This window comes from Buteo buteo, chromosome 12, assembly GCF_964188355.1.
Source record: "Buteo buteo chromosome 12, bButBut1.hap1.1, whole genome shotgun sequence".
NCBI classification, from domain to species: Eukaryota; Metazoa; Chordata; class Aves; order Accipitriformes; family Accipitridae; genus Buteo; species Buteo buteo.
The window spans coordinates 37,765,894-37,780,820 of record NC_134182.1 but is presented as its reverse complement, the minus strand read 5'-3'; the positions used below and the strand labels follow the sequence as shown (position 1 = coordinate 37,780,820).

General features: G+C 57.8%; 1 protein-coding gene and 1 long non-coding RNA gene across 2 annotated transcripts; one reads left to right on the top strand and one right to left on the bottom strand.

Annotated features, from left to right (window-relative positions):
• The first annotated feature begins 717 nt into the window (after window positions 1-717).
• On the top strand, window positions 718-14,423 carry LOC142038220 (indoleamine 2,3-dioxygenase 2-like). The gene is made up of 12 exons (XM_075043433.1): window positions 718-796; window positions 2,836-2,960; window positions 6,415-6,748; window positions 7,833-7,928; window positions 8,537-8,656; window positions 8,857-8,975; window positions 9,335-9,349; window positions 9,820-9,919; window positions 10,120-10,237; window positions 10,720-10,771; window positions 12,655-12,803; window positions 13,530-14,423. Exons 2-12 carry the CDS (start codon window positions 2,947-2,949, stop codon window positions 13,898-13,900), a joined length of 1,488 nt encoding a protein of 495 aa, XP_074899534.1. The 5' UTR covers window positions 718-796; window positions 2,836-2,946; the 3' UTR covers window positions 13,901-14,423.
• On the bottom strand, window positions 5,230-6,607 carry LOC142038221 (uncharacterized). The gene is made up of 3 exons (XR_012652541.1): window positions 6,580-6,607; window positions 6,053-6,172; window positions 5,230-5,336 (listed from the first exon to the last, which is right to left on the bottom strand). It is a non-coding gene; the product is annotated as an uncharacterized LOC142038221 (long non-coding RNA).
• Window positions 14,424-14,927: the final 504 nt, after the last annotated feature.

The following is a 14,927-nucleotide window of genomic DNA, read 5'->3' as shown; positions in this document are numbered from 1 at the left end:
GTCTGCAATAACCAAGGGAGCTGCCATTGCCATCCTGGCTGGAAACCACCAACTTGCCAGGAGAAAGCTGAGGCGATGGGTGGGGGTAGCAGCAGCCCGTCTGGAGATGGTGAGTGGTGAGGGCAGCGGGTGCTCGGGTTCTCACGGGAAGAGGTGGTTCTGGGGCTGGGGCGACAGAAGCCCATTCCAGCACTGGCTTGCCAGAGCAGAGCTGTGTAGGCAAGTGGCTGTGTCCTGTGGTGTGTCCCAGGATGGGCTCAAAGAGGTTGTTTTGTTTCCTGGGCCTAGATGAAGCGGATGTCAGGAGCAAGGGCTTGCTGAAGTTGTGGCTGCTTCTGACCTTCTGCCTCTTTGTGCCTGTCGCTGTTGGGCTTGTCCTCCTGGTGCTAAGGAGAAGCAGCCTGAGGCACTGTCTTGCCATGGAGGATCTGGATGAAGACAAGTGAGTCTGTTCTGTGCACCAAAGGGTGTCAAGGTGATGGTGTGTAGGTGACATGGAGGTGGCCATAGGCAGCAGGAAGGCTGGAGCCCGGACAAGGACTCTTGCCATGCAGCACGGCAGAGGCAGGAAGAGGAAGCGGGAGCGATGGATGATGAAGGGATGAGGTGGCGGTGCTGCCATGGGGCTGGCAGCAGTGCTGGGAAAAGGTTTTTTGCTCCCTGCAGCTCTAGGCAGCTCTATGACTGACAGGAGCTGCCTTCCTGGTCCCACTCTAGGTTGAAAGACAAGGATTGTGTCAACGAGGAAAGAGGCATGTTGGATGTGTAGCAGCACAGCAGGGAAGGACATTGAAATGTAAGCCATTGCCCAAGTGGCTGATTGTTTTTTTGTGCTGGGCTTGTGCTGCAGGGGTGCCGGTGGAGCTGGCAGTGGAAATAGGGGAGAGGGAGCCATTGTGTGTGCCTTGACATTGGCAGGGAAGCGGCCTTAGTGTCAGCATCGATGTAGGGGTCAGGGCACCGCAGGCAGTACGGTTGTTGGAGTTGCAGGTGGGCGGTGGCAGGGTCTCTGTGGCATGGTGGCTCCCAGATGCCTGCAGATGTGGCCGGTAGAAGCCATGGGAGTCAGAGTGGGTGATTAGGAGGTGGCAGGCGGCCAGATGTCCCGGGCATGTGGCAGCAGACAACAGCCTGGCTGGTGGCGTTACCATGAGCTCTGAGCAGTGAAGCTTAAAAGGTGCTTGCTGGGAGAAGGTGCGTGAGTGCAATAGGAAAGTAGGGTGGAACAGAGTGGAGTAAAGTAGCATAGAGTGGCATGGAATAGTGGAATTAGTTAGAAGGGACCTGCTGTAGTTGTTGCAGCTTGTAGGGCAAGTCACCGTAATGGCTGTTGGCGTGATGCACCAGCAGGCGAGTTCCAGGACATGTCCCAGCAGTGCTGCGTAGAGGCCAGCCGAGGGTGTGTGCGAGTTGGGCGCCATGGCCAGGGTCAGTTTTGAGAAGGATGTTCCCCAAGGCTCAGTATTGGGGTCAGTTCTGTTTAATATCTTTATCAATGATCTGGACGAGGGGATCAAGTGCACCCTCAGTAAGGTTGCAGACACCACCAAGTTGGGAGGGAGGGTTGATCTGCTGGAGGGTAGGAAGGCTCTACAGAGGGATCTGGACAGGCTGGATTTTGATGAGCCAAAGCCAATTGTATGAGGTTCAACAAGACCAAGTGCCGGGTCATGCACTTTGGTCACAACAACGCCATGTAGTGCTACAGGCTTGGGGAAGAGTGGCTGGAAAGCTGCCCGGCTGAAAAGGATCTGGGGGTGTTGGTTGACAGCCGGCTGAATATGAGCCAGCAGTGTGCCCAGGTGGCCAAGAATGCCAATAGCATCCTGGCTTGTGTCAGAAATAGTGTGACCAGCAGGACTAGGGAAGTGATCGTCCCCCTGTACTCAGCACTGCTGAGGCCACACGTCGAATACTGTGTTCAGTTTTGGGCCCCTCACTACAAGAAAGACATTGAAGTGCTGGAGTGTGTCCAAAGAAGAGCAATGAAGCTCGTGAAGGGTCTAGAGAGCAAGTCTTATGAGGAGCAGCTGAGAGAACTGGGCTTGTTTAGCCTGGAGAAAAGGACATGGTAGCGAGGTGGGGGGTCGGTCTCTTTTCCTAAGTAGCAAGTGATGATAGGATGAGAGGAAACAGCCTTAAGTTGCACCAGGGGAAGTTTAGCTTGGTTATTAGGAGTAATTTCTTCACCGAAAGGGTTGTCAAGCATTGGAACAGGCTGCCCAGGGAAGCGGTGGAGTCACCATCCCTGGAGATGTTCAAAAGGCGTGTAATGTGGCACTTAGGGACATGGTTTAGTGGTGGACTTGGCAGTGCTGGGTTAGCAGTTGGACTCGATGATCTTAAGGGTCTTTTCAACCTCAGCGATCCTACGGGCGGCTGGTTTGTCAGGGGGATAGGGGAGGACTGCGGTGGTAGAGAGTGTTGTCCAAGTTGGGGAGTTGTTGGTCTTGGTGCTCATGCAGGGGCGGGCAGAAGTGACATGCGTTTGGCGAGGATGCGGCGAGGGGGCCCTGGGGGGTGCGGGATGCCGAGCGGCCCTGTGCATGGAGGTGCCTGCCCGTGCAAGCAGACTCAGCGGGTGAGGTGCTGAGGGCTGTCCCTGTGGTGGGCTCTCTGGAGAGCTAGCTGGGGTGCAGGTGGTGGGACCGGTCCTCAGACAGGGTCTGTGTCTCTTGGCACGTGAGCCTGGAGAGTGGAAGCAGCATGCGTGGCAAGCTGCTTGGGCAGTCCTGTGCGAAGCAGCCCTTGGGCGGGCAGGGACCTCGGGGTGGTGGTGGCTGGAGGTGGGTGCTGCCCAGAAGTGATGCCTCTGTGGTGTTTGCTCTCTGGCAGCGGGTGTTGGAGCACAGTCCATGGTGAGCACCACAGGGAGGACGTTGCAGTGCAGCACAGCGGTGGAGATGCCCACAGCCCCAGGCTTGGGAGCAAAGTGGCCCGCAGTCTATGTCACGATCACTGTAAGCATGTGTAGTGTGTCTCTTGTTGTCGTGTTTGTTGTTCAATGAAAGGTATCTACGATCTCTGAGGAGTTGTGTGATCCCTGAGCGGCACTATGTGCCAGAACCGTGCCTGGACTGGGAGGCCCCTAAATGGGTGGAGGAGCCCCGGCTGTGTGCTCTGATGGTGTGGGCAAGGGCTGCTCCTGCCCGCGACATGGCCAGGACATGCAGCCAGCCCTGACCGGCTTGTGCCCAGTGTGATGGCAGTGATTGACAGATTGACTGAGTGAGAGGTGCCTGCCAGCCCTGGCCCTTGTTGGACTTAGAGCTGGTGAGGCAGGAGGGGAGCAGGCCTGGCCATGTGTCAGTCAAGCAACGGAGCAACCACAGAGCCCCCGAGAGCCTGTGTCACCCTCTGTGCCCAAGGAGCACCCATGCTGCGAACCTGCACCCTTACATCACTTGCCATGGATTTCACTGTGGAGGAGCTGCTCCTCACCTCCCACCGACTATGCCCTCCAGGATCCGATGGGACATTGCCCACCCCAGACCCACACTCCCCTCCCCTTGGATGCTGCTGTTTGGCACCCAGGACCTAGGAGCTGCCTCTGCATGCCTGGCTCTGGCCTTTATCCAAATAGGATAGGTGGGGCAGGGGGAGAGCAAGGACGTGGCACGGCTTGGTGCTCCCCTGCTCCACTCCTGCACTGCCCCGGCCACCATGTTCCCATGCAGGGCAGAATAGGGATGCAGCTACACAGCACTGTGCCCAGCACAGCAAACACACAGAGTCCCCGCTCCTAGCCTGTCTGCCCCACTCTGCTGGCCCTCATGGCCCGCTCCCATCCCTGCACTGTGACCCTGGCCCCTACGCTCAGCCACCCTGACCACAGCACCCACCTCTCCTCCTGGCACCACTACCTGTTGAGCCCCAAACCCATGGTGGGTGCTGGGATGCTGCGCCGAGCCCACGGGCTGGTGCCATCCCAGTTCGTGCAGACCGCCTCTCAGCCAGCCAGAGAAGGAAGGGAATCCACACAGGCTGGCAGCGCTGACAGCTTCAATGCAAACAGGACAGACACAAGAACACTCACTCCTGTCCTGACCCCGCAGCCGTGGCTGGTCCATAGAAGTAGGGTCTTGCACTGTGCTGCACACAGCATCTCAGAAGAGCTGGAAAATTGCTACTGCGATCCCAGAGCATCACCTACCTGACTCTGGGGACACCATTTAGTCCCACAGGAACCTGGATGTCCTCCTCTCCTTCCTAGGTGGGGACAGTGGCACGAGCTGCTTCCTTGGGGCCCTGCTGGTGGGGGCAGCAGTGGCAGCAGCTGGAGTCGAGGTGTGGGACACTGGTAGTGGCACTGACCGGGTGATGCTTTCTACTCAGCACATCTGCCCTGGGACCATGGCTTTGCTTGGTGCATTCAGGGATACAAGGACTGGCAACAGTTTTGTCCCTCCAGCCATCTCTGCCAGCTGGGATGGAAGCACATCTCCTACAACCACGCCAAAACTGCCTGGGGCAAAACACATCTCCACTTGAGGAGCGAAACGCTTTCTAGGCTGAGGCTACAGGGAGTTTATTAGTCATACAGACAGGCAACGCAGCCCAACACTTCAGAGCATCCTGCCCTGGGAGGCCCCCCAGGGTCTGGTACCACTGTACTGACGTGCTCTGCCACTGCCAGCCCTTGCAGACGCCTCCCTGGTCCTGTCCCCATCCCCAGGCAGTGAAGACCGACCAGCAGCGCCAGGAGAGGGGCTGTCCAACACCCTCGGGTGCAGCCGACTGACCCGCTGCGGCACTGCATGACCACCTTAGCCTGTGGGCCAGGACACTGCCAACCTCCACCCCTGCCCCGGCAAGGGGGCACCTGTGTTTTCTCCAGTGCTCCCAGACCTGCTACCCCACCGAGATGCCCATCTCGCTCTCTGTGCCTCCCCCATCCCAGCCCTTCCCTAGCATCCAGACATCTCCAGCCCTGGCCCCCGGCACGGGAAGCTTTCTGCGCAGGTAGCGCTCACAGTGCTGATTTTCCCCCAGGAAACCAGCGCGTCCTGCCAAGCCCCCCTCGGATGGGGGGGGACCCACCGGCCTGCTCCGGTGACCCTCAGCCACGGGGACCCTGCCCTGCCAGGCGCCGGGCTGGGGCGGCTCTCGGCGGCGCCGGGGGGCTCACGCCATCGCGGCCGACGCACAGGAAGAGCGTGGGGCGGATGCACGGTCCCCACCGTGGCGTGGCTGCAGGCTCCTTCCCGCTGGCGTGGGGCCGGTGGGAGGGTGGGCTGGGGCGGCGGTGGCGGAGGAAACCTGACTCATCAGACTAGGCGTCACGCCAGGAGATCCCCTCGTGCCCGGCGGTCCCCTCCTCGCTGTGGCTGCAGCCCCTGGACAGGCAAACCACAGCACTCAACTTCAGATTTGGGTGGGCTCAGGGTGCCCTGCCCAGCATGGGCACACCGTGGCACACAAAACCCTCCAGCCTTTCCACGAGAAAGACCTGCACGGTTGTGCTCCTATGCATTGCAATTAGGTCAGAAGCCTGCAGACTCTCGTTGCAAGGAGGTCTAATTACCCTCTGTGCATCACTGTCCACTCAGCCTCCCTGGGAGTGGATGTGTGCAGATGCGAGGAGAGCACGGCTGGTGCTCTGGTGCAAGCACACTACCAGCACACCATTCACTACTGCTAATTAAAGCCGTCATTCTGGTCTTGCACTTTGTTTGGCACTGGGAATTTAATGACACCATCAGCTCACGTTCAGCCATTAGACAGCTCGCTGGAAATGCAGATAAACTCCTATGTGACACGAAATGCGGATTAGGGAGTTTCGCTCCCTGCTGCGCAGCACTTAATTCTGCAGCAGCTGCTTTGGATGTGGCTCCCATTAATTTATTTTGGCTGTGCTGGGCATGCTGTTAGTGCATACATCAGCGGCACCTCATGTGAGCATGGGCCTGAGGATACGGTGCGTGCCTCATATATCGCTCCTGCAGGGACAATGGTCCCTGGGCTCTGGCACTTGGGGGGTGTCACACAGCCTGCCAGGAGCTGCGGGCAGCTCCCAGAGCCCCCCACGCACATCTGCCCTGCCGGGCCCTACCTGGTGCCTGTGGTGGCTGCAGGTCCCTGCTGCGGTGTGGGCTCCATGCTGCGCTCACGGTGTACCTGGGCTCTGCGGTTTCCAGCAAGATGAGAACAGTCCTTGGTTCTTGCGTGGTTCCTGCAGACCAAGCGCAGCCCCACAGGACATGAGTTTGGCATTGCCAGGATCCTGGGGAAGCCCAGCTGCAGGGACAGCATCCCTGAGCTGTCGCCAGCCTAAAGCACCCCAGGCTCCTTTGCTGCAGCCTCCCCCGGGAGCCTGGAGCACGCCTGCGGTTCCGAGGGAAAGTTCTGGCAGCGGGGGAGACAGCTCACAGCCCCTACCCAGGTCAAGGGCGCTTCCCTGAGCCTTCCCCATAGGTGGATGCCCACAGGGATGGAGATCAATGTTTGCTGCGCAGCACTGCCTTCTCAGCAACCTTTAATCTTGTTTGCTCGGACCCTCCGGCCATTGGGCAGCCAGGCCCCAGCTCCCCCCAGGACAAGGTACGTGACCGCGGCACACGGTGCTGGCTCAGCACATACCGGGAGCGGGGCAGCCGGTGCGTCTCCGCCGAGCCAGAGCACGTCCCGACCCTACAGCCAGCGCCAGGCGATGGAGGGCGGCGAAGGCACAGAGGAGACCCCGCTGCCTCTGGTGCTGACACGGTTTCAGCTCTCCGAGGAGTACGGCTTCCTTCTTCCCGACCCTCTGGTAGGAGACGGCTGTGCCACCGCTTCTGCATGCTACAGGAGACAGAGAACAGGAAAATAGAGGGGTTGGTGAGCGGCTTTCTGGTTGGGTTTCAATTCAGTGCTACTCAACAGTTTATAAAAAGCAACGAGGAAGGCACATGCTGTTTTGGCTTAGACAGTTTCATAGGACAAGCCCCTTGCTTTAAAAATTATTAAACTGGCTGCAGCAAGTGGTACAGGGGAGAGGAGAAGGAGCTTTGCAATTCACACATTGGCCTTGGCTTTACAGGATTTCAGGGAGTGTAAGGAGAGCAGTCAGACTGCAGATCTCCTGTGCTGAAAGCAGCGCCATTTATCACTGGGCTCACCTCGCAGTGGGAGCGCTGAGGGACAGGCAGATGCTTGTTTATCATCTATTAATTCGTGATCACGCAGGCTGGTATTACAAGAGGGGGAACCAGACACAAACCATTAGCCACAATGTGCAAGGCTGGTTGGATGCTGGGAGCCGGGGCTGGCGGTGTCCGCTCGCCTCCCTCTCCCCTGCCAGTGCCCCAGAAAAACCTTTTCGCAAACACAACAGAGCAGGACGGTGAAAGCCCCCCGGCTGGGCAATGACTGGCCTGGCCCTCCCTGGGGCTGCCCAGCCCCAGCGGCAAGTCACAGCCCTGCTCCAGCTCCCATCGCTCCAATTCCCTTTTCTCCCCAGACCCTACAGCTCTTCTGCATTAGAGCAGGGACTGGAGCAGGAGAGTTTGGGTGTTGTCTCTCATCAACTCTGAGAATTTTACCCAGGGCTCGGCTTATCTCCGCGCCCTCTGTTCCCTCCTTTGCGAAGGACGACAGCGGCAGCATGTCCCCCTGCCCAGCACAGCCCTGAAGTCTCCTCTTTAGGGGAGGGGGCTGCACTCTCCCCTGAGCCTGCCCCTGCTTCTTGCACAGCCCCTCTGCTGACACCACATTTAACCCCTGGACTTATCTTGCCCTGTCTCAGTCCTGAGCTGCTCAGGAACCAGGGGGAGAGACGAGACGCAGCCTTATGACACCCTGTGCAGCCAGACTCTGTGCATTAACAGCCCTCCCTCTCGCCTCTCTCTACCAAGACGGAGCTGCCGGAGCCCTACGGTCCCTGGATGGAGATTGCCCATGACCTGCCTCAGCTGATCGCGAACCATCGGCTCCGCTCACAAGTTCACCAGGTACCTGTTTTATCTTTCCTGACTCTGGAGCTCTCTCTCAAACCTTGGTCTGACACAGCAGTGTCTGCAAAAAAAAAAAACAACCCGCATGGAAAAGCAAACCAACAGCAAAGCCGTGTCCTCAGCAAGGACTCACGCAGACAGGACTAATACTGTGCAAAACATCGGCACAGAAATAACTCCTACAGCGCACCGGCCAGACGAGGCAGCGAGGGCTGGAACGTGTCGAGCAGCATGCGGTGGCAGGGGAAACCCTCTAGATGTCATGAGAGCCACAGCTTGTCCTGGCCGTGCTCCCCACTGAGGATTTCAGGCGTTCCACGAGCCCCCTGGCCTGGCCGGACCCCTCTGGCACACGGGGATCGGCCGCTCTCATGCGCGAGGGAGAGGAACACCTTTTGGAGTAAAATCCCACCGTTTACTGTCCATGCTCACGAACCAGTCGCAAATCTTGCAGGCGTGGGAGGGAACGGAGGCTTGCAGGGGGAGGGCGAGGGCAGGGAGAAGCACTAGGAGGGTCTCCCCCCGGCTGGTGGGGCAGCCCCCCACTGCGGGGGTCCCTTGGCATCGCCTGCGGTGCCCCTTGCTTCCAAAGGTCTCCCTGGCAGATGCCGCAGCTGAGCACCCGGCACCTGCGAGGGCGTGAGGAGCTGCACTTGGCGCATCTGGTGCTCAGCTTCATCACGATGGGCTACCTCTGGCAGGAGGGCGAGGAGGGCACCGTGAAGGTAAAAGCAATGTGGAGCAGGTTCAGCTGCTCCTTGGGATCTGGGGCTGATGGTGCTCCCCTGGGACTCATCCCATGGGAGCAAAGCCTCTTTCCTGAGGCTGCCCGTAGACCCCTCCTGCCCGGTTGGATGCTTGTAGACGGGCACCTTTCACCAGCCTGACAGTGACCCCATCTTCTTCTGTGCTTTGTGCTCTTCAGGTCCTGCCCCAAAATCTCGCCGTCCCCTTCTGGGAGGTCTCGCAGGCCCTGGGCCTCCCCCCCATCCTCAGCCACACGGACTTTGTGTTGGCCAACTGGAGGAGAAAGAACCCCAACAGGTAAACGGGCAAACACGGGTGGACGGAGGGCAGCTCATCCCGCAGTCGGGGCAACCACGATGAGCCTGAGCAGGTCCCATCCAGCACACAGGACAAATGGTTCCCAAACCGCTCCCATTCTGCCAAAAACCATTGAAAACCCACCATCACTGGGGGGCTGTCTCATGGGTGCAGATGCAGGTGCCCAGTGGTGAACTGGCTGCCTCTGGGAGCATCCCCGCAGGGGACGGCGCTTCCCATGGGCCAGCGAGCTCCTTTGTCTCCCACAGAGCACAGTCCATTACTGAAACAATTTATAACGTCTCTCTTTCTCTCTCCTTTTCTTGTGCATTTGTTGGCAATAACCGAAATGCCTTCAGGCCTCTGGAAATTGAGTAAGTATTTAAGATGCTTATTTATTTTCTAACAGTATTAGTTTTGTTTGAATTGGCTTAGCACTCCAACACTGCAGGGCTCTGCTTAGCTTGAACCTATCTCTTGATATATGAGCACAACAAAAACAGCTCAGTCTTTGGCACGCAAATACCACTGCAACAACAGCAAAGTGCCATGACCGCAGCTGAACCGTGGGCTGCTCTAGTCCACGCAGAGCCTGGCTGTCATGGACCAGACTTTTACCCCAGCGAGTGCATGGGGAGGGTCACGGGTCCCTCAAAACCAAAGCAGCCCCTCTCCCCTTTTGCTCTGTGCCAACTCGTCTCTACCCGTGATGCAGATAAGAGGCTCTGCAGCCGGGAGGGTCTTTCTCCAAGGACTCAGTGGGTCCTGGGGTGTGCGGGGAGATCCTGAGCAAACGTCCTCCTAACCCCCGCACGCTCGGCTGCTCTGCCCGTCGCCCCTGCAGGAACCTGGACACCATCATTTCGCTGCCCGGGGGAGACAGCCTGCGAGGCTTCATCCTCGTCACCCTCCTGGTTGAGAAGGCGGCTGTGCCTGGGATTAAGGTAGGGTACCGCCGTGCCCTGTAGCTCTTTGCTCGCCTGGAAAGCGCACACCCACGGGGTGTACCCGTCCCCTGCACGCTCGCTCGCAGGCTGGGGGAAGGGGCAGAGCTGGCGTGGGTGGCAGTGGGTATGCAGAGCTGCTGTACACAGACATTCCAGCCTCCTCAACACTTTGTGCTCTCCCTCCTCTCCTCTCGCAGGCAATCATTCAGGCCATTCGTGCCATCCTGCGGCTTGATGAGGAGACCCTGCACAAAGCCCTGCAGGAGCTGGCAGAGGCCATCGGGGACATGAGCAAGGCTTTGAAACGGATGCATGGTAACAGCAGCCTTCAGCTGGAGGGCAGCTCGTGTCCTCACATCGCTGTGCACGCTTTAGCTCATAGGATGCATTAGCGTAAATGCGCTTGGCCCATAAAGCGTCTCTGGAGGGAGCGAGCGGGAGGATGCGGGAGCCATTCAGGGGAAGCTCAGTGCTCCCAGGATGATGCATAGTGTTTGAGCACCCAAATGGGCCTGGGGTAAAAGTGTGGGGTGTTTTGGGGCAGAGTATAGCTCTGAGCAATGTTATACTGAGCACAGCAGTGCCTCGAGGAGCCCAGCCGGGGGAAGCCCACTGCGGGGGGGAGCATCAGCACCGTGGAATGCACCGGTCCCTCCTGTCGGGTTCTTCTCAGGGCACAGATTTGGGTTGCCTCAGCTGTGGCGGAGCGGGGAGCGCTGCCACACGGGAAATGCCGACGCGGTGGGAACTAATTGCCTTTTGCCCGCAGTAACATCTATGATCTGATTTCCTCCTAGACTATGTGGATCCATCAGTATTTTATGCTGTGATCCGGATCTTTCTCTCCGGGTAAGTGTGGCACATTTCCTCCCAAAGCCACCGTGTCGGCAGCTCCCGGGGCTGGGGGGAGCAGGGGATGCGCTGGGAAGGGGCAGCCCAAATGCGGCACAGGGTCCCCCAGGCAGGGTAGGAACCAGCACTGTGTCCGGCAGTGGTGGCTCTGAGGGCGACGTGGTCCTGTCCCTCTCGAGGGATGGAGATCCCAGGCGCTTGATCTGCCCGCACGGAGCTGGAGCTGCTGGGCAAGGACCGTGGCAGAGGGCTGGGGTCTGCCTCCCCACCAGCTTCTCTCCATCCTGAACTTCAGCTTGGCTCCGGCACAGTCTCTGTGCTGCAATGGCTGTGATTGTGCAGAAATGAATCATTCCTGCTCTTGGCCCGAGCAGTTTTGACAGGAGACTTATTTCTCTTTACTTTGCACACTGTACACACAAAGCTACGAAGCCAAGTGGGGTCTCTTCCCCCTGTGTGTTAAGGAAACATCTATAACAAGCCTCTTGCTGTTGCTCCCTTGCCATTCCATTAATTAAAAAACCCTATTCCCCTGCAAATACTGAAAAAAGTCCATTGGGCAAGGCAGAAACATGGCCATGAGAGCCCAGTGCTGTTGGTATGCTATCCCTCATCTTCCCTGCGGGTCTGCGAGCATCCCCAACTGCTCTGCTCCCGGGCTTCTCAGGGGGTTTCTATTTTTATTTCTCTTTGGTATATCTCGGCATTCCTAAGTCAAAAGTCTCCATGCATCCTGATTATGTTTCTCTCATTTTTTATCCAAGCTGACCTTGTCTTGATGGTCATCAGCCTGGAAAAACATGCCTTTTAAATTCTCTTCTGCTTATAAGAACTTCCCACTAGTAAAGGTTACTATAAATACATCCCTGGGAGAGCTAAAAATATTATGGTATTTGATAATGAATCTATTTTCTCTGCAGTTTGTGCAAAATCTGCTCCAGCAGTCAAACAGCCTTAGCAGCCAGCACCGAAAGCTTCATGAAATGGTGCATTCTTTAGAAGGTCAAGAGATATTTTTGTGCCAGGCACATTATCTCTCTGAAATTATAACTGCTCCTTCCATTTGTGAGCAAGGATTTATCCATTTTTGCACAACAGGCACATAAAGCCAGATGACAGGGGCTGTGAGTTAATGGTGTACGGGGGGGAGGCACTAACGCTGCCCAGTTCCTGGGCTTGCCGAGGATGAGCAGCTTTATGGGAGGGAGGAAATTACATTACAGGCTTGTTCTCTGCTGAAATAAATAAAGGCAGGCTGTCCTGCGCTGTCTTTAAAGACATCATCTCAAGAGTAACAAGAACAGAGAAAAATCCAAAGTACAAACTTCAAGGGCTCGGAAGAGCATTTGGGCGACTCTATCTGCCGCAGAGGCAACTCAGCTTCTCCTAATGGCCGCTGGGATTTCAAGGAATTAATGTTAAGTGCCGCTATTGCCCAGATAAATGCCTCCTCACCTCTTGCACACCCAAAGCAGCTCTGCACATGCAAACCACCATGCGGGACCTGGCGGAGCCGGGACCCGATTTGGGGATGGAGGTGCAGCCAGGCGGAGGGCAGGGTGTCCCGGCACCATGCTGTGGGGTGCTCACCAAAGCGCAGCAACCCCATAGAACCATCCCTAGTTCCTTGGCAAAGGATAACTAAGGATTTCTCCCTACACCCATGACCTTGTCGTGTGCCTCGACGCAGTGTTTGATTTCCAAGTTTATCTCGCGTTTGAGGATAGCTGGCAAGGCTGAGAGAGGAGGAGGAGATCCATGAGCCAGGTCAGGAAGGTTTCACTCAATCTTGCCGGCCCAGGGTCTCTTCTCGCAGCATCCCCCTGTTATCAGCCGCCCCGTGGCCGTTCCCTGCCTGACTTCCATGTCTTCCCCCTCAGCTGGAAAGATAACCCCGCCATGCCGGACGGGTTGATATACGAAGGAGTATCGGACGAGCCCATGGCGTACTCGGGAGGGAGCGCGGCACAGAGCACCATCCTTCACGCTTTTGATGAGCTCCTGGGGATCCGCCATAGCGAGGAGAGCAGTAAGTCACACACTTTTTCTTTTTCCCAAGCAAATAAGGAGTGGGGGAAGAACCGAGCCAGAGCGATTCCCACAGCCGTGGGACGGCTGTGTGTGGCAGTCGACAGGACACGTGCCCATCTTGCCCTCGCAAAACCCTCGCAGATCCCAGCTGGGATGAGGCTTTGCCCGGTTCATTAGGGAGGAAGTCTATAAACGAAGCTCTGGCAGGCACTTCCTCAGTGCTATAAATTCCCAGATGGACAGACTTTGCTTTTTGTGTGTCAGCTTTTTACTGAGGTTATATATGGGTACTGAGAAGAGGGAGCAGAGTGCACCAGCATCTTGCCAGTAATTTAGCTCATCCATTCACATAGTTTCGCATTAGTCTGGCCCACAACAGAATGTATTTATCAGAAATTAGCAAAACCACTCTAATAGCAAAAAACCCCCTAAACAACCTGAAACCGAAAGTCTGAGAGCAAGGGCTAAAACCTGCCTTTTAGGGTTAAGACCAAGCCTAATGGAGCATTGACCTAATATGGGTTTTCTTTCTCAATTAATCGGAGGCACGGAGATGGAAGAGTGGAGGGCAGGAGGCTGCGCAGGCTGTCGGGTAGCACCCAGCGCAGTGGTCCCTGCAGACCACGCCAGCACCAGTGCTCCAATCGGGCCGCTCTTTGAGAGCATCAGGGTGCTTTAACCTACTTGCCCACAACTTATTTATCTTTTTTCTGGTGTCTTGCAGCTGCCTTCCTGCACAGGATGAGGGACTACATGCCCCCACCCCACAGAGCCTTTGTGGAGGAGATCCGCCGTGCCCCCTCCCTGAAGCAGCACGTGCTCTCCTCTGGAGACGCACGGCTCTGCACGGCTTTCAACCGGTGCGTCTCGGCACTGGCAGACTTCAGGTCCTACCACATCACCATCGTCACCAAGTACATCACCGTTGCGGCGGCCAAAGCCAAGGCTGGGCAGGCAGACCCGGGTGACAGGGCTGGCCCCTCTGCGGTGAAGCCCCTGTCCGCGCTGGAGGCCAAAGGGACCGGCGGGTCCCACATCTTCAGCTTCTTGAAGAGCGTCAGGGACACCACCAGGGAAGGGATGATAAGTGCCTGACTTGCTCTGAAGGTTTGCAAGGCTCTGCTCAAAATGGTTGCAGGAGGCCAAACGGCTCCAGCGTGTGTCTGCAGCGCATGAGCCAACATCCGACCACAGCGACCTTCACCGAAAACCTCCTCTCAGCAGCACCCTTCCCGCTTGCATGCATCTGGGACATGGGGAACGTGCTCTGGGTTGTCGAGGGAGGAGAGGACTGCTGCTGATAACCCCCCAAAGGCACACAGTAAGCGCAGCATCCTTCCACGGCACCGGGATCAGCACAGCATCCTTCCGCAGTACCGGGATGGGCACAGCATTCTTCCATGGCACCGGGATGGGCACAGCATCCTTCCACAGCACTGGGATGGGCACAGCATCCTTCCACAGCACTGGGATCAGCACAGCATCCTTCTATAGCACTGGGATGGGCACAACATCCTTCCACGGTACCGGGATGGGCACAGCATCCCTCTCCAGCACCGGGAAGAGCTGTGTCCGTCCAAGCCCTGCTTGCTGCAACCCCCCAGGCTTTCTCCCTGCCACCCCCCCCGGGGGTCGGGGCTGCCGCTCCGCTGCGGGGGTCGCAGGGGGGGCTGGAGGCGGTTTGGGGTTCCCCGGCCCTAATAAAGCAGCGATTCCCAAACCCAGCCCTGCTGCCGGGTCCTGTGTCCGTCTCGAAGCCGCGTTCCCCGGCCGGCCCATCGCGACATGCCAGCGCTTCTCCATCGCGAGGTGGCGACAGAAACCTGCTTTTGGCTCCGCCGCGGACGGGCTCCCTCGCAGCAGCGGAGCGGCGGGGGTGGGGGAGCAGGTAAACCCAACCACTCGTGGGCATTTGGGAGGGCTGGGGGCTGCGGGGGGCGAGGTGGGGCTTCCCCCTGCGACCCACAGCCCTTGGCACCCAGACACGGCTCTTCTCCCCCCCCACCAACCAGCCCTGTCGTTTTAACACCGGGACACGACGTGTTTCTTATGTGCCCACGGCTGTCAGGCCCCTGGGGGTCCCAAAGCACCGAGGCAGTGCCCAGTCAGCAATTATCATCAA